This window comes from Gopherus flavomarginatus, chromosome 1 (genome assembly GCF_025201925.1).
Source record: "Gopherus flavomarginatus isolate rGopFla2 chromosome 1, rGopFla2.mat.asm, whole genome shotgun sequence".
Lineage (NCBI taxonomy): Eukaryota > Metazoa > Chordata > Testudines > Testudinidae > Gopherus > Gopherus flavomarginatus.
The window spans coordinates 220,233,039-220,258,979 of NC_066617.1; the positions used below are offsets into that span (position 1 = coordinate 220,233,039).

At 38.1% G+C, this 25,941-nt stretch overlaps 1 protein-coding gene across 13 annotated transcripts in view; it reads left to right on the forward strand.

Annotated features, from left to right (window-relative positions):
• Positions 1-25,941, forward strand: part of DMD (dystrophin) — a 2,125,007-nt gene that overhangs the window by 2,057,081 nt on the left and 41,985 nt on the right. For 10 of the 13 annotated variants that reach the window (XM_050936430.1, XM_050936437.1, XM_050936429.1 and 7 more), the window contains 6 exons: positions 3,472-3,557; positions 6,116-6,273; positions 15,938-16,104; positions 18,355-18,466; positions 22,314-22,450; positions 23,226-23,264. In XM_050936430.1, the coding sequence (XP_050792387.1) occupies positions 3,472-3,557; positions 6,116-6,273; positions 15,938-16,104; positions 18,355-18,466; positions 22,314-22,450; positions 23,226-23,264 (699 nt within the window). Of the gene's footprint in view, positions 1-3,471; positions 3,558-6,115; positions 6,274-15,937; positions 16,105-18,354; positions 18,467-22,313; positions 22,455-23,225; positions 23,265-25,941 lie in introns of those variants that run through there. The other 3 variants (XM_050936431.1, XM_050936442.1, XM_050936443.1) reach the window with 2 other exon arrangements.

Genomic DNA, 25,941 nt, shown 5'->3' on the forward strand with positions numbered 1-25,941 from the left:
AAAATGTTAGGTGTTTAGGCTGGGGCAATAAAATCATAGAATCATAGAAGATTAGGGTTGGAGGACACCTCAGGAGGTCATCTAGTCCAACCTCCCGCTCAGAGCAGAACCAACCCCAACTAAATCATCCCAGTCAGGGCTTTGTCAAGCCTGACCTTAAGAACTTCTAAGGATGGAGATTCTGCTATCTCCCTAGGTAACCCATTCCAGTGCTTCACCACCCTCCTAGTGAAAAAGTTTTTCCTAATATCCAACCTACACCTCCCCCACTACAACTTGAGACCTTTGCTCCTTATTCTGTCATCTTTCACCACAGAGAACAGCCTAGCTCCATCCTCTTTGGAACCCTCTTTCAGGTAGTTGAAGGGTGCTATCAAATCCCCTCTCACTCTTCTCTTCTTCAGACTAAATAAGCCCTGTTCCCTCAGCCTCTCCTCGTAAATCATGTGTCCCAACCCCCTAATCATTTTTGTTGCCCTCCACTGGACTCTCTCCAATTTGTCCACATCCTTTCTATAGTTGGGGGCCCAAAACTGGACTGAATACTCCAGATGTGGCCTCTCCAGTGCCAAATAGAGGGGAATAATCACTTCCCTTGATCTACTGCTAGCGCTCCTACTAGTGCAGTCCAGTATGCCGTTAGCATTCTTGTCAACAAGGGCACACTGTTTACTCGTATGCAGCTTCTTGTTCACTATAATCTCCAGGTCCTTTTCTGCAGAACTGCCACTTAGCCAATCGGTCCCCAGCCTGTAACAGTGAATGGGATTCTTCCGTCCTAAGTGCAGGATTCTGCACTTGTCCTTGTTGAACCTCATCAGATTTTTTTGGCCCAATCCTCCAATTTGTCTAGGTCACTCTGGACTCTATCCCTACCCTCCAGCGTATCTACCTCTCCCCCCTGTCCCCGTGTCAAATCCTCCTGATTGCTTCTCCTCAAGACTCTGTCTTGCTAAATACAGTCTCATCATGCTTATTTATTTCATTGAAACCTACTACACTGTAAATTATAGTTTGCACCATTGAAGGAAGGAATACTGAGGAAATGGATGTTACAGGACTGGAAGGAACATTGTAGGGACCCAGGGATGAAGCAAGTGCATGGCCTTTTACTGAAGTTTTGTGTTTGTGTTATCCTGGATGAGCACGGAAAGAAGAGCCAAGGGTCAGATGTATGTACTGATAGGATAAATAGACAAAGCCCTCAATGATTTTCTTGAATTCATTCTCCTATTAGAGATTCTGTGGCATTTAAAAACAAAATAAAACAAAAAACCTAATAATTTGCATTTATTATGCTTCCCAACTGTTATTTGTAAAGGTATTGATAACTGGAACACACTACCAGTGACTGGTCCAATTTGGCATGCAGCCTTGCTATTCAATATGTTTCACATTTGTTTTAATTGATCAGATATTCATACTCATTTGCAGTTACATGCTAAATTATCTGTTTGATTTGGGAGGCAGGGAGGAGGGTGTAGCTAACTGAACCAACTCATGCTTCATGTAAGTTCCTATTTAATATACCTTACAGGAAAATCATCATGCTACATGCCTCTCCTGTATAATTTGCATTAGGCTGGTATTCATCTGCATGGGTTTCTGAGGGCATAAAGGATAATGAATTTGGAAAGGATTTGAGGAAGGGGAGGAAGTGCAAAGAAGAAAAGAATAAGAACAGAATGTTGAACTGACATAAGTGAATAACAGATGCTGATTTATGAACAGGAAAATAATAATTTAAAAAATTAAAATGGGATGTGGTGAGGTATCCAAGTTCTGATCTGTTACACCACTGTAAATCTGTAGTGTCTCTCTTTATTTCAGTGGAGTTTTTTTTTTTTTCTTTCTTTTGACTAAGGTATTACACTTGTATGATAGCAGAATTGGGGCAATGCATGTAATTGGCCCTTCAGCTGATCTTGACAGTATTACAGAGGAAATATATTTATTGGCTGAACTGTTCATATACTGTGCAGCACAGCGTGGGGTGCCTTTTATAATTGCATGCATTAATGTTCTTATTTTCAGTGACAATAGTGAAAGTGACACTTACAGACTGAAAATTATTGATAGATCTCTGCCTCAAGGAGTTGTTAGACATATGCTTATTGTATTGTACACATTTTGATCATTTGTTTGAGGGAGCAAGTTTGTTTTGTTTAAATATATCAAAATTGGGATATTGTCTGGAATATTATTTAATGTGAAAGTCTCCCATTGAAAGTAAATTGAAATAAAACTGAGTTCTGAAGTAGGATTTCAAGCAGTGATGTTTCGTGGCACACAGTCACGGAGGATGTTGTAGGTATAGAGATGCTGCAGAGCACAAATGGATAGGGGAAAGGAGGATGACTAGAGACTACATGTGGACTGGGGTGGGGCCCAGTCACCAAAGTGAATGGAAAGTGTTTGAATGTTACATCTTTGGTGTTGCTAATGAGTTGAGGCTAGTGCTGACACTAAGCGAAGACATGTTTCAAAATGTTCACCACCTCCCAGTAGGAATGAAGTCAGGCTGCCCTTAAAGAAGACTGGGGCTCCCTATGCTGTCTGGGACCCCCATCTTCCCTGAAGACATCTTGGCTTCACTTCCATTTTAAACTGTGGACGATGGTAGCCTTATTAAAAGCTGAAGTGTTTACTAAAAGCACTTTTAGCTTCACTTCCATTGATCACAAAAGGAAATGGCAGCCATTTTAAAAGAGGGCAATTCTTCGTGGAATTTTCTGTATAAGAACATTTCTTTGTCAGCCCTTGCTGAAGCACTTTCAGTTATAAATAATAAAAGCAAAAAATAACCAAATGTCTTCAAATGTGTTGACTTTCAGTCTATATGGGAAATTTGAAGAATGCATTATTTGGTTATTAAGATCATTTGGACTAGAAAAATAGACTGGCCCAGGGTGTTAATTTTTTTACAGGGCCCATTTTTAAATTAATATAAACTCTCAAACTCATTAAAGGTTATTTATGTACATGTGAATGTTTAGACTCACTAAGTGTTGTAATTGTGAGGAGATACACTGCCATTGCATTCATGCCAGAGTGGTTGAATCCCTGATTTAAGTTCAAAACATAGCATTAACTATGGAACAGCAATCAGTTACTTATCTTGGAGCTGTTGATGAACACTGTTTAACAAGTGTATTCAACAGGTCATGTATAAGTTACACAAGAATTAAGTTTCATGAAGTAGTACAGAATCAGAGAAATTTAGTGCTATAACGGACCTTAAGAAGTCATCTAGTCTAGCCCCTGTGCTGAGGCAGGACTAAGTAAACGTAGAGCATCCCTGACATGTATTTGTCCAACCTATTCTTAAAAACCTCCAGCAATGATTGGTGGTTAAGATTGGTGGCTAAGATTGTGTTTAATTTTAAAAGTTGCATTACTCTCCTAAATAAGACCTCAAATATGTGGATTATATTATCAATCAGTGTTTGTTTTTCTTATCATCATCAACAGGGGTCGAACAGGAAGGATCCGTGTCTTATCTTTTAAAACTGGTGTAGTTTCCCTGTGTAAAGCACATTTGGAAGATAAGTACAGATGTAAGTCAGGTGTCTTAATTTATATTTTATTTCATTTTAATTTATTTTATTTTTTCCTATATGTCATGGAAACACAAAAATTTGGGACAGAAAAGTCCTGTTAGGTCTTCTAATCCTTCAGTGAAGGATAGTTCTCTACACTGTATTTTTAAATGACTTGTCCAGTGTAGATTTCCCCCTACTTCCCATAATAGATTAAAGTTCTTTCTACACTGGCCAGAAAAAAATCAGTGACAACATATTGGGAAGAAGTAGGGTTTAATATGTTTTGACATAGGGATTAAAACTTTTTTCCCTGACCCATGTAGACAGGTTCTAAATGACAAAATGACAAAGTACAAAAACAAATGTTTCAGGAACAATTATATTTAGAGCAATTTGTGTTATAGCATGTTGAATAAAGTATCTTAAGCCTGGTGTCTACAATGGCAACGGAATCATACTTGAAAAAATTATATGCAGCCACAGTTGCTATCCCTGGGTTAACAATAAAGATGTGCATATTCATGAAAAGCTTTTTTGCAAATTTTTTCATTTTATGTGTGAGTGAGAGAGAGAGAGAGAGAGAGAGTGTAATTTAAAAATCAAAGTTCTGCATGTTTTCAGTGGACCAAATCCCAAAATCCTTATCTGTAAAAAATCAGTTTGAAGCCAATACAAGTTTTATATGAATAATGAATGAGTGTAAAGTGAGTCCCGGACACTTGACTCATGAGAGTAACTTTATGCACATGGGGTACCCCGATGAGTTCAATGGTAATACTCATATGTAGGAGTTTGCAGGGCTGGAGCTTGAGCAAGAACTTTAGGATTTGACTCAAGTTGTATTCTTAATCCAGCATCTTTTTGAAAATCAAGATTTTGAAGATGTTTACATTTTTTTTTAAACACAGGAATATGGAAATATATTGAACGAACCTCCCCCTTCACTGCAACGTTTAAAATATTTTGCAAAATTGGGTCAAATTAAAACATTTAAAACAAAATGTCAAAACTTTGATTTTTAGCTGTTTCCCAGAAAAGTGGTACACTGTTAGGATTATAAAAGTTAGAGATAGGAAATGTCTATTAAAATTAATTTATTCCCCTGCTAATGCTGAATACTCTCTCTCCAAAAAAGGATGTATCTGATTGATTGTAATGTGTAATCTTCCTTTAAGCATTGTAGATGCTTTAATAAGAGGGAAATGAAAGGATGTGCAGTTGGAGGTGAGAAGAAAGGAATCTTCTCCCTGGGGCTGTGGACTTGTTCCACCATTGCTCCATTTCCACTACCTGATGCTGCAGTAGCTCTTACTGTCCTAATGGCTCTCCTTGTTGTGGGAGTGGAGAGGACAGAAGCATCATAGCAGCTCATCTTTTGACTTTTCTCATTCCTGCTCATTGATATGCTCTGAAAGTCCCTGTAGAGTTGAGTTCTGCACAGGGAGTTTACCAACCACTTGTGCAGCAGAATGGTATTGGTTGTGCTGCCAGGGAAGTGAAGGCAGGATTTGCCTTGAAATAATGTATTCTGAGGCCAGATATGAGAAGAATTATATTCTTATACTCTTCTAATTAAAAGGAACCAAAAAGAAAAAATCATTTGTCAAAGCTATGCTAGGAAACTTATCAATGATATTGACATTCCTGTGTAATTTCACCCCCTCATGTGGGATGAAATATTAAGGAGGCCACAGCCATGAAAGCATATTATTACTGCACTAGTGACATTTTTTACTCTTTGAAAAATAAGCAGAATTTATTCAGGTCATGAATTATCAACTGGAGTAGTACCAAATAAATATTTCAGTTGATCCTAATTTGATTTTTCTTGTTATTACAAACTTTAAAACCTCCTTAGAGTATTTGTAGTATAACTAATTCCCAGCAAATTAAATTGTGCTTATGGTAGGATGATGATTCAGTCCGGTAAGGATTCCTTTTTTAAAGTGTTTCTATAATAAAACAGGGCTTTCACTTCAAAAACTAAAACTTTGTATGATATTAACATTCCCAACTGGTGGTGGGGCTCTGTAACAGTGTAATATTTCTCTTTCATTTAAAAAATCATCTTGAGTTCATTATATTATGAAATATCAAAGTTAGGGAACTTTTTTGTTTTTCAAAGCAACTCATGATGTGAAAGAGAATCAGGTCCTCTGGGCTGTATGTTTAAAGCTGTTCAGACGATATGTACATTAATATTTAAAAGATTTTGTGGATCAGAGACCCTGTATACAAGTGTTATGGTTGCAGTCTAAGTAACTGTGTTATGGAGTTATAGCTTATGTTCGTTCTGAGTATTATATAAATGCTGTCAGACTGTTATTTTAGAATGGTCCTCCTTGACAGATACAAGCCCATGATCTAATCAGACATTAGCACCAGGCTACTTATTTAACTGGTTAATAAACAGAGAAGATAGCCAAATGGAGGCCCATTGAAATATGGTCACTCCCATAATGGCACCACACTTTGGAGCCTCTGAAAATAATTGTGTTTCTGTAATACTTCTGTAGTCCTAGTTGAAATGTTCTATCCCTAAAACTCTTTTTGCTTCATTTTTGTCCCTCTAGACCTATTCAAGCAGGTAGCAAGTTCCACTGGATTCTGTGACCAGCGCCGACTGGGCCTTCTCCTGCATGACTCCATCCAAATCCCACGACAGCTGGGCGAAGTTGCATCGTTTGGTGGCAGTAACATTGAACCTAGTGTTAGGAGCTGCTTCCAGTTTGTAAGCATTTGTTTGGTTTTTGTTTTCTAATTTTTTTCCCTCTTATTGTTTTGATTTTTATTTAATTCCACCCTATTTATGTTTCTGTCATTGAGAAGAGGATAAGTAAAATCGCGTGAGGAGGAGGAGGAGGAACAGAAATGACGGAGAAAGGATTGAATTCCAGGGATTGCTTAAAGAAATTTCATGTTGGTTTGCTAATCTGTTTACTTGGCAAGCCATTTGGAATAGGTAGTTTCTTCTTGGGGTATGTCTACAATACAAATATAGAAATGTCAGGGGGAAAATCCGTTTCAGTGTGTTTATCCTGAGCTGGTTACTACATAGCTAAAAGGGGTAATGTGGATAGGATCTAATCATGTTATAACTGAGTCATGTGAAAGTTTTTTATTTTATGTGAATTACTTTACCCATCCCTACTGCCAGCACGCATGCCTTTTTGGTATAAGAAATCAGCTACGGATCACAGCTGTCATGAAAAACAAGAGTTATTCTAAGGCCTGATCTATTCCTAAAATTTAGGTCAATCTCAGGACATTGTTCAGGGCTGTGGAAAATTTCTCACTCTGTGTGATGTAATTAGGTTGATCTAACCCACAACTGCAGAGGCAGCTGGGTCAACATAAGAATTCTTCTACTACTGCCTTTCAAGTGGGAGGATTTACTACAGCGATGGAAAATACCTATACCAAGTGTCTACACTAGAACACTATAGCAGTGTAGCTTCAGCTGTGCCACTATAGTAGCACTTGTAATGTAGACATACATACCCTACCCCAGGGGTAGTCAATAGCCAGACCATGGGCCAAATCTGGACTACCAGGCACTTTTGAATGGATCCCAAAATCTTTTTATTTACTCATTATTGTTGTTTGTTTTTATTGTCTCTGGCATCTGAACCTTGATTGTACCTCGACCAAGAAATATGGAGCTTGCCAAAAAATAATTGACACTCCTTGCCCTACCCCATATATAGAGTGTATAAATAACAATGAAAAACAGAGGTCTCCAGTAGAGAGGTAAGAATCGATCAAATGAATGAACAGTGAAGAGTCAGCATTAGTATTGTTTCAGAGAGCAGGCTTTCGGCTTGTTTCACTGTTTGAAAGGATAACGCTGCTCTCGTTTTAGCAATTCTGTGACCGCTGCTGTGCTCTATATTGAAGAATGCACAGTGCAGTCCAGATTCTTTTCTCAAATTCACAACTGATAAAACTTAAAACACACTTCTAATTTTGGGAGGAAAGTGGAATATTTATCCTTTACTTTTGCCAACAGAAGGATGCATACCTAAACATTTCCAGTTTCCTACATCAAAAGGTTAAAACGCATCAGGAATGATAAAAGGAAGTAAGAAGAAGATTAGAATAAATTATAGCAGAGAAGATGAAATGCATGTTCTGCTGTGCTCGTCTGTGCATCGTTTATGTAACAACAAATGAGTGGGTGACCTCATCTGCCCTTTCTTATCTCTCTCCTTACTGTCTGCAGGCGTTTTTACATGTTGCTCAAGTTAAATTGTGTAGCAGTCTACAGCAAGTGCTTTTCAATGAACAGTAATGGCAGTAAATAGTCTTGAGTTACTGTGTTTAAAAAACATATACAATTACAAAATGACCAGTGATTTCCTGTTGTGATGGGTGGATTTTTTTAAAATCCTTTATTTTATTTTTATTGTCACTTCAGGTTTCAGGGGTGACTCGCTTTTCCACAAGCTGAGAATGTGGATTGGTTTAGTTCTAGAGTCTTTATATATCCCCTTACCCTCATTTTTTTAACTTTTGTTCTCCTTCGTATAACCCAGCCCTCTCCTGAAAACAGTCATTTGTGCTCTGTGCAAAAACTGTATCATGAGCCATGTCCAAAAGATGCCATAGTGATAGACAAGGAATATGAATAGATCCTGTGGTAACCTTCAGAGGTTTGTAGGGGGACTCTGTGTTGCGTTTTTAGGTTTTGTCAGACCAACACAGAATAATGCGACAGCAGCTCCACAGGTTGCTGAAGGGGACATGTAAATCTGCTCCCCGTTTATTCAGGTCTCTGTAGAAGCCTGTCCTTCCCTTCTCCCATGGAAACTACGGTAATATTCACAAAACTATTTTGAACAAAAGGTGGGGATAGGAATTTTAACAAATTGTTTTTGTAAAAAGGACCCAGGCCTGTGGGTATACAGTAGAAAATACAGTAAAATGGATATATTTGTGACATGCAGGGAAACGCGTTTCAAGAAGATATTTGGCCCACCAAAGCAAGGTGTAACACTCAGCTGCATTTCTCCCTGTGTGTGTTTGGATATAAAATGGTAGCTTTGGAACACTGCATATAACCAATTCCAAAATTTATGGGACTATTTAGACATCAGTGGGCAGAATCCTGCTGAATCTGATACAAATCAAAACACTGAAAGAGCCTGATTCACAGGAAGATCAGGGCCCCCAGACTGCCCAGTGCTGCAGGCATAGGAATCTTTTTGGTTCCTCCTGCTGCTGCCTTCTCACATCAGAGGCAGAACCTTAACTTGGTGCCTGGAGAGATTGTAACCTCAACTCTAATAGAAGTAAGAGAGCCTTTATGGGGAGTGTTTGTAGGGTGGGAATTGGGGATCCAAGGAGCAGGGAAAGGGAGGACAGAGTGTGTGGGAGGGGCAAGAGTGGGGGTGAGGGCAAAGCAGCAAGGACCTTAGGGATGGGGCGATGGCGGTGGGGGAAGTAGGGACCCAGATGTCGATGAGGGAGAGAAACCAGGTCCCCAGAGAGGACTGGAGGGGGAGTGGGGAGGGGAGTGGATTTGCCAAAGGGGAAGAGAAAGCAGGGTCTCTCAGGAACCCGAAAGAAGAGAAGTGAAGAGTAGGGGTGGAGGAGGGGAGGAGGAAGAGCAGGGACCAGTAAGGGAATGGGTGGAGGAGGAGAATTGTGCTGAGGGAAGCAGGGGCTCAGAAAGGGGGAAATGGGTTGGCAGGCACAGAATCAGGGAATTGGAGTAAGGGGAGTAGAGATGGGGAGGTTGAAAGTGGGGCACCTGAGGGCAGGAGATGGGGGGAACACAGAGACCCTGGAATGGGGACCTTCCACAGTGGGATGGTGTCAACTGTATGGAGGAGGGTGTTATGAAGGACACAGCTCCTGGCATGTGGAAGATTGCCTGGAGTCCCTGAGATAGAGAGGGATGAGAGGGTAGCACACAGAGCTTGCGGGTGGAATGACACTGCTGCACATTCCTTTCTCTCCTCTCCGCCTTCTCCTGGGATTTTCTTGCAGGGAAATAATTTAATATAGAAAAATAAATCAGAGGATGTGTGCTTTATGCACTGTTGTGTCCAAACCTTGTCTGATGTTAGGTCTTTCTTTATATGTCTCTTTTAAGGACTAAGAATTGTACTTTGGGGGTTGCTTATTCCTTGTATTTATATATTTATTTGTTTTAGTTACTTGTGCTGATCATAACCTAGTAATAACTTTCAGACACATCAGAAAGTCAGCAGCAAACATGTATTTCAAAGTTCACTCTTCTAACCCCCTTAGGTTAGGTGCCCTGGCAACAGCCTTGTCTGTCATGCACAGCAGCATGAAAATGTGATGTTTACTGTACCAGGAGATAACAGGGGGGAAATCTCCATGGGTCTTTGTTTGAAGTATAAGTCCTTGGGAATGGTGGGGGAGGGCAGTCTTGTTCTGTCAACATGCAAGTGTTCTCAGCACTGCTGTTTATAACAGCCTGTGCAAATGGTAATAAAATACTTGCCATTCCCACGAGCACATTCTTTGCTCTAAGGAATGAGTTTTTTACTTTAGGCTGCTGCTTTCATTATATTTTTCTTCCCACCAGCTTGGAGGCTTGGTTTTTTTTCATCCTATCTGAAAAAAGAAAGGAGGTGCTAATGCTAACTGTGAGGAGCAAGGATGTGATGTAGAATATAATAATATATTGCTTATGCAACTGGGAATATCCTCCCCAAACTAGAAAAATGTAATTATATTTTGAGGTCTTTTAAAGGCAAAAATCTTAACTGAGATCAAAAAAACTTGATGAAAATGCTTGAGTCACAGTACATAAAGATTATCTGTAAGGTCCATGAAAAGTTGTGTGAATTTTCTCAATATTGTATTGTGAGGGTGTGAAGGTACTATCTTTCTCTTCTTTATTAAACATGATAGATAAATGCTCTTGGGAGGTAAGGCAGTGTTACAAGCAAAGAAAATTATGTTTGTCATGTTCCCTAGGCAAGTGTGGTAAGCTTGCATGATCGTGCATTTAAAGGTACTTTACCTCTAGTTTTTGTTGAGTGAAAGTTTAGTGTTTTCCATTTTGGGTTCATTTGTAAGGTGAAACTGAAAAGATGCTATACAGACCATGTCAGCCATGACAGTGCTCTTTTAAAGCCTTGCTTATCTTGTTTACTGGCCAAGGAAACCACAACAGTATTTTTCTAGTGAATCATGCTGGAAAATTGCTAACATACTTTCCTTGGCCAGTATAAACAGGGCCTAAATGATAAAAAATAAAAATTATACCATTATCATTTAGGTGTTACACACACGTTTCTTCCACGGGTTACTAAGATGTTGAAACTTAAGAAATGGGAGCAAAAGAAAAGCCATAGGTCAGCAGGTTAGTTCAACTCAGTGTACGAAAATGTAGCTGCTGTTCCCCCAATACTTTTGTGAAGTGTGAGGAGTGTTTGTTTCCTTATGCTGTAAAATTGTTTAAGGATGTTTTTCCTTACTGAAATTGGATGTAGGGCTGGAGTTTTTATATAGAATGTTATCCACATGAAACAAGTAGGGGGAGGACATACAACTAGTTTATATCTAACATCAGATATACTGTTCTATTCATAAACATGCAAAGAAAATAACCATGGCTTTCAACAGTCTACATTTGTTATGGATCTACGTATACTGTATCAGTGAAAAAGAAAGATTGAGATATTTTTATAGCTATTTTAACTGTGTGCCCACTCCTGAAGTACGTACTCTGACAAACCAAAGCTGGAATAAAGGTTTATAATCTCTTTGGGGTTTGGGCCATGTATCCCTATGTGTCTGTGCCCTGATCCTGATTGGGACCATAGGCCACAATTGCAATACAAAAAGGAATAATAATAATAATGTCCAGGATGAATAACTGAAATATGACAAATACAAACACCATTACAATCATTGTATCATCAATAGGTACATCCTCTTTGTGCAGCTGGCGTGCAGCTCTGCAAGCTGCTGTGCTATAAATGTCATAAAACTGCACTTCCTCCGGTGTTATTTCAGTAGGAAGTTGTGGGCCTGTTTATATGGAATCAAAAACTTAATGAGACTGGCTTTCAGAAGCAAACCTGAGCAGATCTAAAAGCGATCTTCTGTACTGAGATGTGTTAAAATGGTAAGAGCAAGGCTGGGGAAAAGAAGAAAGATCTTGTTTTTTCAATGATAATGAATGGAACATTTAAGCCTTACCAGTAATGTCATCAGTTAGAATAATTTGTTTCTTTTGCATTTGATGTGTCACTAACACCATGACTAGACTGGTTTAATATTATGCGAGATCAAAGTCATCATCTTAGACACTCCAAGGGTTAAGAATGGCTTAAGCAGTCTGTATGGCAGAGCCTAGCTCATGTCGTGTCATTGTGATTGCCTTCTCATATTTGACCATGAAATAGCACTTGCCTTGGAAACTATGGAGCATTGACTCTTCTTGTCATCTTCATTTACCCCTTTTTTAACACATACAGGTGTGGGAAGGAGAGCTGGCTGCATAGGAAGGCATAAATATATTATTAAGCCATGGAGACCAGGAAACAGGAATGATAGGCTTAGCTGAAAAAAGCACGATTGGATGTTGGAAGACAAGGGTTCTATTCCTGGCTTTGTCACAAACTTATTTTGTGTTTGTCACATTGGGCAAATCATGTAAATTTTTTATCTATTTCCTCATCTGAAAAACGGGGATAATATTTATCTACTGTTACAGGTTACTATGAATGAAGCATAATATAAGATCCTGAATGGAAGACACTATTAAGTGAATATTATTATTTTTATAACTTATTTCCCAAATTGCAGCATTAAAGAAGGTAATATGTATGTGGCTGAAAATATGTTTGATTCTGCCGAACAGAATGATACTACTTTGTACATTGAGAAATAAGGCAATATTTTACAACATAGACATAAATTTGGTCTGTCCTCAAATTAATACAGTATACATTTTAAAAAGCCAGAATGCGCAAAAGGGGAGGAAGAGCTTAAATCCGGGTGGAGGGCAGTGGCAGAAAAATTCAGCTCCTGATCATTGCATAAAGATTCAAAAAATTACCCTGCTTCCCCCTTCTGTCAATTGTTTTTTGGCAAACAAATGCAGAAAAACAGATGTCTGAAGTATAATGAATTTGAATATCCCTCCATAACAAATTGTTATTTGTCAGCTGGGAAAGGCTTTATGAATTTTGCTTTATGATTCACTCCGTTATTACCATAAAAATAGGGAGTTCCACAGAAATGTGTTGAAGAAAGAAGTCATTAATATTCTTTACAGCTTGGTCTTGTTACTTCAGATATGTTCTGTCTGAATGCAGACTTTTTCCCTTATGTCAAATCTTCAGCTGCCGCCTTTACTGGATTTAGAGGTTATTAAGGAAAATATAATAGCAGCTCAGGGAACAGTAAAGAACTGTCTGCCCTATACTGTCCAGCCCTGACCAGCTTTTCTCCATGTGGCTTTAAATCTTCATGTAATGTAATTCATAACCAGTTTGGAAACATTTTAATGCAGCTAATCTCCCAAAGCACAGGTTTTGTACGAGCTGTATACTGAGTAGTTGGATAGTCAACTTTTAGGACCATTAGCAATCAGCAGTGACTGCAGATTTAAAATGGATTTTTGAATGTTACAGGAGGTGTTTCTTTTGAGCAACTTTTTTTTCTGCAAACTTAAAGCGACTACAGAAGGATGGGCTAATTCTTTGGGTTGCTCATTTTTATTCTGTCTACAACACACACTGCAGCATTTCAATACAGAATTCATCTTTTTGTACTAGAAATAGCATATTAAACAGATACTCCCATCAATACTTTGGAAGACAGAGAATGTCTGGGAGAACGTGAAGAGTATTGTCTAGTAGCTAGAGCATAAGTGAGAGCAATGACTCAGCAGTTCAGTTCCTGACTGACACTGACTCATTGAGTGACCTTGAGGGTAAGTGACTTGACCTCTCCGTGCTCCAATTACTCTATCTTAAAATGGGGATACGGTAATAATGCTTTGTGCCCCACCTCACAGGGATGTCTAGAATTAATAGATGTTTGTAAAGATTCTTCAGGGAAAGATAATGTGCATCATTCTGAACATAGTCAGCAAATTATTGAATTAGAGCTATGATTTGTTACTGTGGTGATTATACTTTTTCTTTTGTGTTCTCTTTGCTCCAGTGAGTGTTTGCTTTTAAAATTACTATAGCTAAGAAAAACGAAGGTCATATGAGGTGGGTTTAATGCACAATCTGTTGGATGAATTGCCATGCATCAAAGAAGATTATTCTAATATCATACAAGAGATGTATAAAACATTAAAACCTCTATTGTTTTCTAATATTATTACAATATTGGAAACCTATTTACACTGGTCTCTAATGCAGCCAGTGAAACCCTTACATTTTCTGACCATTTCTCAAATTAGCATAAAAATCACAAGATAAAAACAAACAAAGCCTTTATTCTAAAATCCCAATATATAGTCCAAGTCAAAGTTGTATAAGCCTTTAAGGTAAGTACGAGAAGTTTAAATATGATGTAGTGGAAAAGGGGGATTTCAGAGGGGAATTCAAAGAGATGGAGGAGATTACATTGTCAGCATCAGATTCAAAAAGTCATTTTAATGGTTTCCCTTTGGATGCACCAGGAAGGGAAAGCAGTATGAGAATCAGGGAGGCTGAAGAGAAGAGTAGACTGAGGTAATCAAAGCAGGAGATATCCAATGCCTTCGCTGGCTTTAGCTGTGGGATCTTAGAACAGGGGTAATCAATTATTTTTTGTCAAGGTCCAAATTTCTTGGTCAAGGTATAGTCAAAGTCCAAACGCCAGAGAAGAAAATACTGAAATAATGATGATAAAGAAATAAAAAGGTTTTGTGGTCCATTCAGAAGTGTCTGGCAGTCCGCATTTGGCCTCTAGTCCGCCTTTTGACTACCCCATCTTAGAAAATGGGGCTGGACATTCAAAATGCTGTCGAGGAAGAAACCACAAAATATGAGTATGTGCTGGACATACAGGAAACTTGAGAAGGGGCAGTCAAAGATGATTCTCGTGTTGCAAGCCTGTGAGTCAAATAAGATGATAATTTTGCAATTAAGAATGAGGAAAGCAGACAAGGGAAGGAGAAAAAAAATTAAAAATAAAGGTGCAAAAATAAGAAACTCAGATTTAATTGTGGTAAGTTTAAATTGTTGCTGAAACATCCAAGCAATGTCAGAAAGACAAACTAGATTGCAGGTCTCCATGCAGGAAGATGGGGAAAGAGTGAAGAATTAGATGTATGAGTAATCACTGTAAGAGATGGTAGTTAGAATCATCTAAGCAGATAAGATGTGAAAGGAAGAGAGACATCCAAGGGACTTGAGATGTCTACAGAAGAGGAATGGAGAAAAAGAAAATGAAGAAACATTGGATAGATATGAAAAGAACCAAGAGAGGACAGTGCCATGAAATAGATATTCTGTGTTGTCATAGGCCCTGATCTAGTTACCTACTTAAGTACTCAATTTGATGGGACTACGTCTGCTTAACATTAAGTACATATTTTAATGCTTTGCTGAACCAGGACCTGAAGTGGTAGAGAGATCAAGAAAGATATGGATGGATTATGAACTCCAAGATTTGCCTAGCAATGGGGTCAAGTGAATAGGTGGAGGTGTTGGATATAGAGGAGTGATCTCCGAATTAATGCCAGGAGCTGAGAGAGAATATGGGGAATTGGAGGAAATCAGATGCTGGGAAGAGAAGAAAGTGTTCAGGGTGGAGAAAAGGTACTTAGAGAGGTACTGAAAGGTAGTGAATACGCTATAGGGTTTTAAATCTAGGGCTCAGTGAGAGAGAGGAAGAGTTGTTTAGCAAAGAAGATGGCAGTACCGAAGGAGAAGTGGACAAATCTGTAGTGGAGGAAGATCGTGTGGTCCTTGGATTTTCTCCAGTGGAGTTCAGTGGCACAGGTCTAGGAATGGATGAAGAGGATGTTGGGTGTGAGCCAATGCTAGGGGTCATTAGGAGGCATGATATGATGGGAGAAAGGGACAAAAGAGGCATAGGTGGAAGAATGAATGGAGCTCAGAGAATCCTCTGTATAGCCAGTAAAGGAGACAAGAGGAGCAGGATAGGAGCACAGAGATATCAATGGGTTGGAGCTCATAAATGTGCCACAGAAAAGTTGGAGATGTTAAAAGGAATGAAGTGGAGTTCAGAATGAGGGAACACATTATTCAGGAAACTAAGCAGTGCCTCTTGAGGAGAAGGTCCTGGAGTGGCATTTAGGGTTGGTGCATGGAAGAGTTGACCAGGTTTGAACGCTCAGTGACAAGGTAAGGGTGAGGAGGCAGGAAGCTGGTGGGTTGGACAGGCAGTCATTGGGATGCTGTTCTTTGCTAGTCCTTGTCTTTATTCATCCTCTCTCACAGGCCAATAACAAGCCAGAAATTGAAGCAGCCCTGTTCTTGGATTGGATGAGGCTGGAGCCACAGTCCATGGTATGGCTGCCAGTGTTGCACAGGGTGGCTGCTGCTGAAACTGCCAAACACCAAGCGAAGTGTAACATCTGTAAGGAGTGTCCCATTATTGGATTCAGGTACAAAATAATACCCCTTCTGCTACAGTACTTTCAGCTTCTTAGCATGCTAAGATCTCTCTCTCTTACCCAGGAGAGAATGTTTCTGTTTTTATTCCTTTGATTTAGCAAATGTAAAAAATAAACAAACAAGCAAGTACTGCTGTCCTACAGGGAGAATTATATCAATGAACTGAGCACAACAGTCTTGAGTTGGGGGAGATAATTCAAATCAAATGCTTCTTTTCCTGTCAGTCCTGCTCCTCCCCTGCCAAAGGATTGGTGGATTGTCCTAGTAACTATAGAATTTACTTTATATTCCATCTATTCTGTAAACATGATTATGTTTTCTGGATTGGATCCTATGAATTGCTTTCCATGATGATATAAAAGCATGCAAATGAACAGAAAAAATCACAGAAGCACAAAAATCCAGGGCTATTTATGTATTTTTTGGAGAAAGAGTGTTTAATTGGTGGACTATTTAACCTAGTGTGCTAGAAATACTATTATATTATGATCATTGCTTTAGACAGAATCTACTCAGCCTATCTTCTGTAAACATCTCTTATTTCACAATAATCAGAAGCTCTTGATTCTGAAATGTTGCTGATGGATTTAAATATCTGGATGAACCCTGTGGTTACTATAGCAATGAATAAATCACTGTGTTGTAAAATGGCTATGTATTGGTATGCCTGTTCAGAATCCACTTAACAGCTAAGTAAATACTCGCTTTCAATTATGCTTAGACTTGTTTTATCACTTTGTTTCCTAATAGCTGCTTTGTATGGTTTGTGCGCTTTTTATTCATCTTGGTCTTTTTACCATCGATATTTATACTTCTGTGTATCGTGCTGTTTACAAGGAGCTTTTTATAATGCTGTTTCTAAAGCCCAGATATTCAACAGAGGGCAGGCAGCATTTGCCCTACATTTGAGCGTTTGAATGATGACTTTAGGTGGAGATGCTATGGAATAGTGTCTCACTTCCTTCTCATTCCCCCCCCCGATAGCTGGAGGAGGTGGTTTTTTAAATATTAAAAAATCCCTGTCTTTTTGGTCATTGTATCAGTTCCCTTGCTATCTGAATTAATCTCCTTGTTCCTTTACTCCCAATGCATATTTCAACTTGGGAATGGTAGACATTATTGAAGGAGGTGATGGGATTGCGAGTGGGTTACTCCATCTAGAAAGTTTTCTATACTTTCCTATTCCCAAATGCAATATAAGAAAATGCCTATTTACTTACTTTGTCTCCATAATTATTCAAGCAAAGTCAAAGGGAGCTATTGTTGTGAGCGAGGGCTGTCAGGGGACTGGATAGCCTTCTGGTTAAGGCACTGGACTGGGAGCGAGAAGATCTTGGCTACATGTGTGTATAAAATCTAATCTAATTTTACCTATCTAGTATATCTCTTAAGTATTTCCAAGGCATCTATTACTGTGGTATGTAAATTATGCTTAGATAGTATGTGTGTCTCAGTTTTTGCCTATTCAAAATACACATTGTGTTGGAAGGCATTTAGAAAGTTAAAAACTGTGAGACTCACTACACCTAGAAACAGTGCTGTTAACTCTCTCACTTGAAATTATTGCTAATGAACCTCTTAAAACAACACAGTCTCTGTGTTCCTGGCTCCTTCCCACAGTGCAACATAACAGATATAATAGGTGCTGAGGCTAAACGGATTTTTGTAAATGTGCATTGAGATCTTTGAATTTGAAGGCTCTTCATACATGCAAACTATTATAACAAAGAAACTAGACAGAACTCAAACATATTGCTATTTAATGTGCAGAACACAACAGAGCTTCCTGGGATTATTTGAGGGGCATTTTTAGTTGAAATTATTTGGTTAGGTGGTGTGATGACAGGAAGGGTAAGAGGGATAAAAATAACTGACATTAATTTCAGGTCATCAGAAATGTGCAGGTACATTTTGTATATTTTTAATGATATTGGTTTGGTTTTGCTTTGGCATATGTGCTTTCCCAGTATTGCCCTGTAATTACTATAATTTTTGTGATTCTTTTTTTTTGCAAATGTATAAATAATTTTATAATCACCTTGCTTCAAATTGCTCTATATTGGCCCTATATGGCAAACAAACATTTTATTATGCTTACTGTAGAGTGCCTTGTGTACAGCCAAGGCTATCTTGTGGGGGAAATGAGCTATTAGCAGAGGAAACTACTTTACAAATTGAAACAAAATTCAGTTATGATAGGTTATGAAGCTCTAACAGCAATTTTTTCCTCCCTCCATCAGGTACAGAAGCTTAAAGCACTTTAACTATGACATCTGCCAAAGCTGTTTCTTTTCTGGACGAGTGGCAAAAGGCCATAAAATGCACTATCCAATGGTGGAGTACTGCACACCGGTAAGTATCTGCCTCAGTGACCCTTAATGTTGATTATTATGTAGAAGTAAAAAGCTTCAGTTGCTATGTGCAAGCTAACAGAGCATTTGTGTAGGATTTTTTTCTGTAATTAAGTCACCTTTTATATGCCTCAGTCTTTAGAGCCTAACATTTTGAAATGCACAGTGAGAAATAACAGTAATGGTTTGAAGTAACTGGGAGTTAAGGTTTACTGCCTTTCATTGTTTATACAACTCTGTATCAAAATCATGTATTATATGCTAATGGGTTCTGTGCTCAGTGTTAAATAATTGATTTTATGTATTCTACAGTAAGGCTAGGATTCTTGAAAAATCTATTTGTTTCTTATGGTAGGGGAAAAAAATCAACTCATAGTATCTCAATGAGGGCCCTTCCAAGTTAACACCTCCATTCTTTTTTCCAGTGTACTTTAAGTGCATAATAAGCTCTGTACTGAAAGATCAGTCACTAATAGAATTAGTTTAATGTGATAGCTGATTTGACAGATCGTGGATATGTTGGTTTGGTCATGACTGTCTCTTCAGCTGCAAAATTATTCTCGGCATACTAGTAGTGGTGGTTTGTCGTAAGATGATACAGTAATATGTAAAGATTTAGAAGGTACTTAAAAATAATGAACTGGATTTTCACATCTGGAGACCAAGAGCCAGATTTTCCAGTGCAATGCCTCTGCTTTCTGCTTCACCACTCATGTTATCTGGCCCTAAACCCTGTTTAACTGGTTCAGGGAGGATTATTCATGTAAGGATGATTCTCCCATGGCATAGAGCAGACAAGGCAGCTCTTTACCTTCCCCTGTAAGAGGAAAATGTGGAAGAGGTAAGATCATCCTGTACCACACCACTTCTCAATTGTATTTTTGGCTCCATGTGTCCATTGTAGCTGTGTGTAAATTAGAGCACTCTTATGTGATGCAGAAGGACTGCCCCTGTTCTGAGCTTTAAGCCACTTTTGCAGACCCGGCAACCTGCATTTTGTGCAGTTCTAATGCACCCCACAGTCTGGCTTCCAGTTTATAATGTGGTTTAGTGATCACAAGATCCTGCATTTTTGTCTACTGGTCAAATATAAATGTTTAAAATAAAACCATGAAAATAATACATAACCGACTAGGAAACTAAAAATGTTAGTATCTAATTTGTATGCAGACTAAGGGAGATGTGCAAGGTAGAGTAAGGGTTGTAAGCTTCTCTCAGTGATTGGGGAGTTAAAAAAAGCTGAGAGGAAAATATATACCCCTAAGATGTTATGATGAGGCAAGAATAAAGTTTCTGTCCATTTTTATCATATATTTTCATTACAGCATTATTTGTTTTTGACTTCAACCATTATTTTCTTTATGACATGCATAATACTTTCTAAAACATTCAGGTCTCTGTGTATTGGAGGATATGGCACTGCCTGGTGTGAATCTCTGCAAGTACAATACATTTGCTTCTGCCAGCTTTTCACCAAAATTCTCCATATGCTTTATCCTTTCCTGCCCTTTCTTCATTGACTGAGATAACTGGAAATGATGATGTGTTGTACTGTTGCTCATTTCACAGGGGAAGTCTAGAACAGCACAGACAAATCTGAACTGATGATTCTACTGTACGCATTGCTTCCTCACAAATGTAGTTGGGGTCAGGAATGTCACTGAGTTGGTTATTGTTTCTTCTTGCCACCTTTATTCTCCTTGCAAATGAAGCAAAGACTTAATGATAAAATGTATACAGTACACAGAATAACACCTCTGGTACCACCATTTTTACCTGAATGATGGGTTTTATGTTCACTTCTTTGAGTCTACTATAGGACCCAGTGCACTTTTCCATAGAGATAGAAGAAATTCAAATTAGTAACAGACAAAATAATGGAAAACAGAAAATTGAGAGTGCATGCAGATTGCTGAGCTCAGTCTTAAGAACCCATTTCACAGATGGTAAAAATCGTCTTTATTTCTGAGCTCCAGCAATCCATACTAATTAGTTGTGCATAGCTGAACCAGCAGTGAGCTGAATTAGGAGAGGATTAAACTGGAAAAAATGTGAGCATGTAGTGCCAAAAGTCTCTGAGCTTTTTTTTTAACTGAAAAATAACCCTAAGTACTGTATGACTGAACAAAACATCCACGGAGTTCTCAGTGTCCAGAATGTAATGATTTGAAATTGAACAAAAAGACTTACAGTGGCCCCTTCTGAAAGATTTTAAACACTGAAGTATTTGCTGTCTCAGCCCAAGACAAAGCCGTCACCCTTATAGACAGTTTAACTGTCAGTTGGCCAAGAATGCCTTCTTTGATGTAAGCTTCCAAAATATCTGAATGTGTCCAACTAACAGTGGAGTGTGTGGTGGATTTTCCACATATCAGATAAGAAACTTGAGAATCTATGATTTTTAGTCCTGTTCAAGAAGAACTTGAGAACTCGTCCCAGGTCCATAGTGTGCAACAGCTTCTCCTTACCTGAAGAGGGTTGAGTCAGAATAAAGGCAAGGCAGTTTCTGGAAAAAAAATTATATTTTTTTAAATATTAGAGAACTAAACTAAGAGCATCTATTGCCTGAGGATCTCTGTACCAGCTACAGAAATAGGCAATTTGATGGTTTTGCAAAGTACTTGGCTTCCATTCACCAACAAAGATACTTTTGTTGAAAAAAATTGTACATTGAGATACTGCTTTCCTACTCTGCCAGTCAGAAATCACACTCAGTTTTTCCACAGGATGGACTGACCTCAAAAGAAAGGGAGAATTCTTTTCCACCCCATGCAGAAGAGAAGCTTCATTAGAGAAGTGCTTTTGTTCATCTTAATGAAGGCATTTTCAATCCCATTTCAAAGGACAGGGACAGGCAAAAACCAGCAGCATTGTGACAATTTAAAGGCTAGAACCTAACAACTCATTCCTCTCTCAATAGGAGACGTAAGCTTATTATACAACTAAAAGCAAACTAACTTTATCTAATTTTGCAGAAAAAAATGAGGTACAGCAGGGAAGAACCATCCTTATGTGAGTCAGGAAAGAAATTATTTTATTATAGGATTGCAGTATTGCAGAGGCTAGTTCCTCTATGGAGGTTAAGGCCTTGGGTACAGATTTAATAAAGTAACTCAACTCCTGCATTAAAATTCATCAGAGAAGGGTCATCTGATTCTCTATCAGACTTATGAGAAGAGAAGGTGGCTAGTTCCTCCCTTTTAATTCTCTCCAGTAGACTTGTTTTGATTTCTTTTAAGCGTGGCTTAATTTGCTGTGTAGGTGGCTTAGATGGGAGAGAGGGACTTAAGTTCAGGCAAAGGGTTAGAGCAGTGTTCTAAATGCCTACTAACTGAGTTGAACCAACAAAAGGAGAAACAACCCATCCCAGAGTTTTCCACACCTCTAACTTCCTTTTTATATAAAGAAAAATAAAACATTAATGGCAGAGAAGGCTGAATAGGGAAAACTCTTTTGGGAGGATTGTGCCAACTTTCATAGACTCTGAAGTCACTGAAATGGTAAACAAAAGGTGCTCATTGAGAGAGTGACGACTCAGACTGCTGGCTTATTGATTGCCTCAGATCACTTGAGAAGAGGAACAAGCCTATTATCACAGAACACGGGAGTTCAAAGACTAGAACTTGGTTGGTTTTATATATTTGGGAAATAGTAACATACCTCACATTGTTTGGGAAATACATTATATCTACAATAATAAGCATATACAGTATTTGATGTTCCAGAGGTCAAATCATTAGTGCCCCTGTGCTATGTTCTCATGTACTATGCCAAATAATCTAGCAGAAGAAAAGATGATCAAGGACAATAATAATTAGAGGGTGATTTCATTGTGGTGTTGCTTTCAGACAACTTCAGGAGAAGATGTCCGCGACTTTGCCAAGGTACTGAAAAATAAATTCCGAACAAAACGGTATTTTGCAAAGCACCCAAGAATGGGCTATCTGCCTGTGCAAACTGTCTTGGAGGGAGACAACATGGAAACGTGAGTAGCTAGCTCTAAAGCAAATAAGTAGTATATCATTTGATATGCTCCTCAAGCTCCCCAGCTGGCACCAACTCCCTTCACTTCCTTAATGCATAAAGCCTCTTTTTATTTCTTTCATTTTTGTTTACTATGGCTGAAAGGAAAACACAAGCTGACATTTCAGTTGCCATTTCCTTCATCTTTTTTCACCTATCCTTATAATAATTTAAACTTCAATTAGCAAAAGAAAAATACCTCCTACTGCATTGATTTTCTTGTAAGGCCTTAAAATGGATAAGGTAATTTGGAAACTAGAAATCTTAGCATTACATTTTGACTTCCTTCCAAAAGGCAGTATCTCTTTAGTGAAGGGTTTGGTTTTTTGTTTGTTTTTTTAATTTGATTGCCACAGCCTAGCTTGCTCTTTTCTCTATCCGTGTTTGTGGTCACACAAAATGACTTGAACTCATTGTATTTACAAAACAAACAAACACACACCAGTGATGATGCTCATTGATCAGTGAGTGACTTTACCTTCCTTTAACTTCACAAGTTTATAATAATTAGCTGTTTAATGGCTGTTGCACAACAGCTTGTTATCTCTCTTTTTCTTTTAATTAATATTTTGATTTTATTTCCCACCTTTTGGTTAGATGCTTTTCATGGTCATTCACGTTGGTCTGTTGGATTTTCTGTTTTTCAGTTGTTGTGGTTTTTTTAATCTTTCTGTAATTATTTTGCTGCTGAGTTTTTCTGCCTCTCTCTCTTCACCTCCTCATTTTTTGTCTTGCAGTCCTGTTACTCTGATCAACTTCTGGCCAGTAGATTCTGCGTGAGTACTTTTGCTAAAGTGTGCTGCTGCAGCTGCGTTCCCTCACTTTTTTGTTTTGTTTTTATTTAGTTTTTACATATGTTCATTTCCTTCTTTGTTTATTTTTTTTGTCTTGATAGCCTTTCTGAAAGAATAATTTTTATTCCAGATCAGTAGAATGGAGTAACACCAGGGTTTCCCAGGCATCGTGAAATGTATACTGTATACTCTCTCTGGAGGGTGTATTCTCATCTGATTGATAAGGATTTTGGTGCACAGTCTTACTAATGCTTATGAGAGTGTGTCATTTCTGAATAAGAGCAGACCCTTTGATTGTAAACTAGATATATTTCAGACGATATACACTGAACTTTATGGTTTTTCAAAAATTTCAGGGATGACAGTGGTCTTCCAGTTAAGGCCATAATTTAAAGTTTTACTTACACGCTCATGCACACATACACAACCCCTCCCAACCCATCCCCATGATAATCAATAATTCATTATTACAGTCTTTTTTGTTTTAGAGGGTATTCTGAGGCAACATTGAGATAGGGCATTGGGTCTTGGAGTTCTAAAAATACTGTGGAAAGTTTTGTATACTTTTCAGAAACAAAACCAATAAGATTTCTCAACTGTACATTGGATTTTCATACATGCGCCATCTCTGAACATGCGTTGTCTTATTGTAGTAGTAGTAGCAGCATCAGAATATACTAGAGATTTATAATTATCACTGTGGCACTTGCTACCACATTATAGTGCTAATTATAGACTATTGTAAGTTAAGATTACTTTTAATTCTTAATTTACTCACCGGTGAATATTAGTGAAGAGAGAACCATAAAGTAGTAGGGAAGATAAAACTTTTTTACTATTGTTAGCATATATCTTTTGAAATATGTGTGACCTACATTTCACTTACAATGAACTATTATTAGAATAAGCAACACCAAAATATATGCATTGGAATATTGATTTATAATTTTCACACACAGCATAGATTGTCATGAAGACAGATGGAGCACTCTTTCTCTAGAAGGCTGATTTTTAAGATGCCAAGAAATTTGCATGCTGTTGCAAATTGCATGTGGTTAACACTCCACTTAGTAAGAATATCAACAAAGCTTGGAACTAAAGTGTAGTAGAGGGCTTTGGAGTTACAGTGCAATGTGTTTGTAAAATAGTTTCTCCTATAAATGCATCCATTGGTAATTTAAGCACACTGTCTAAATATATGGATCCAGATTAGTGACTCTTTAAAATACAATTAGATCTTTGAAAAGAAAAAGTTAAAAATAAAAAACTCATAAAGTAAAAGCTTGGGTGATACAGAATGTTATTGCTGTGTCTAACATATCACAAATAAGTTTGTATAACATTTGTTTTTAAGGCATGGTGCCCACAGTTCACTTATACTAATAACTTTGTGACATGCTACACTAAGAGCTTTATACCAAGAGTAGGAAATTTGGTTATTGGATCAAAGAGTTTTACTTACACGTGATACATCAGAAACCACTATAGAAATCATGGCTAAATAGGTTTAAGGAGTTAAATTCTTCCAAATTTCCATGTTTCACCTATTTTAGCAATGAAATCCTTCATCACAATACTACAGATCATAACTTTGAAAGCATCTAACTATCTGACCACATTCTGATTATCTGACAACTCTCTCCTAGGCCTAGAGCCCTGGTTCTGGGTCTTCAGTACCAGTTTTCTATAGGTCTCCAAAGTGCTCTGGCCTAAAAGTGAATCATCTAGGAATACCATTACAGCACTGAGAATATACTGATTAGGTGGACACTGTGATATTTGGGGCTGGCATTGTTTATGAAAATATGATAAAGTGTGGTGCTTCTTAGCACTGGTTCAGACTCCTTATGAGTGAGGTGGATATTTTGCAGATACTCTCTAGTTGCCAAGCATACAGAGACAACTCATACATTCTATAATGGAATTATAATTTCTATTGTCATCGCTTAGTAGTACTGAACTGGAAATCTGTCACTAAGAAACGCTTTCATAGTTCCTTACTTTCAAGAACCCTTGACCTGAGGAACTGAATAGTTAATTTCAAAACACATTGCTGTGTATTGTTACCCAATTTTCTACAGAGGGTAAAGGCATTATAACGTGATGTCTTAGCTACTCAACTCTTACTTGGCTTTAGTAAGAGACTCAGGGTTATTACTGCAGACACCACTCTGAAAAATTTATCAATGATGTTTTATTAAAAAATGTTTGCCTCTGTTAAATATTTGCCATGTCCCTTAGCCTTACTACCAAGTCATTCTTTTGCTATTCAAACTCACTACGTCTTGATTACTTCTGCTAATGAAACAAAGATGATAAACTTCTATGCAGCTGCTAAATCTAACTTACTCTTGGACGCATTCAGGTGTCTTCTGCCTGTAGTTGGCATGTCCACATAGCCAGTTTTAACAAGTTGTTTAACAATACTGTGTTGCCTTTAAACAAAATTGCAATGTTCTCTTAAAATAATAATAATCGGAAGGAAGGAATCGAGGCTGGGCTGGGTTGTTTTGGTGATACTGCACAAAAAAACAAAGCCCTAATTCAGGAGTTTGCAGAGAAATCTTTAAAAGGTTTTAGAGAGTGGGATGGAGCTGGTAGCAGAACCTAATTCATGAAGGAAAAAAGGGTCAGAAACAGTGGCTTTGTGATGCATTAA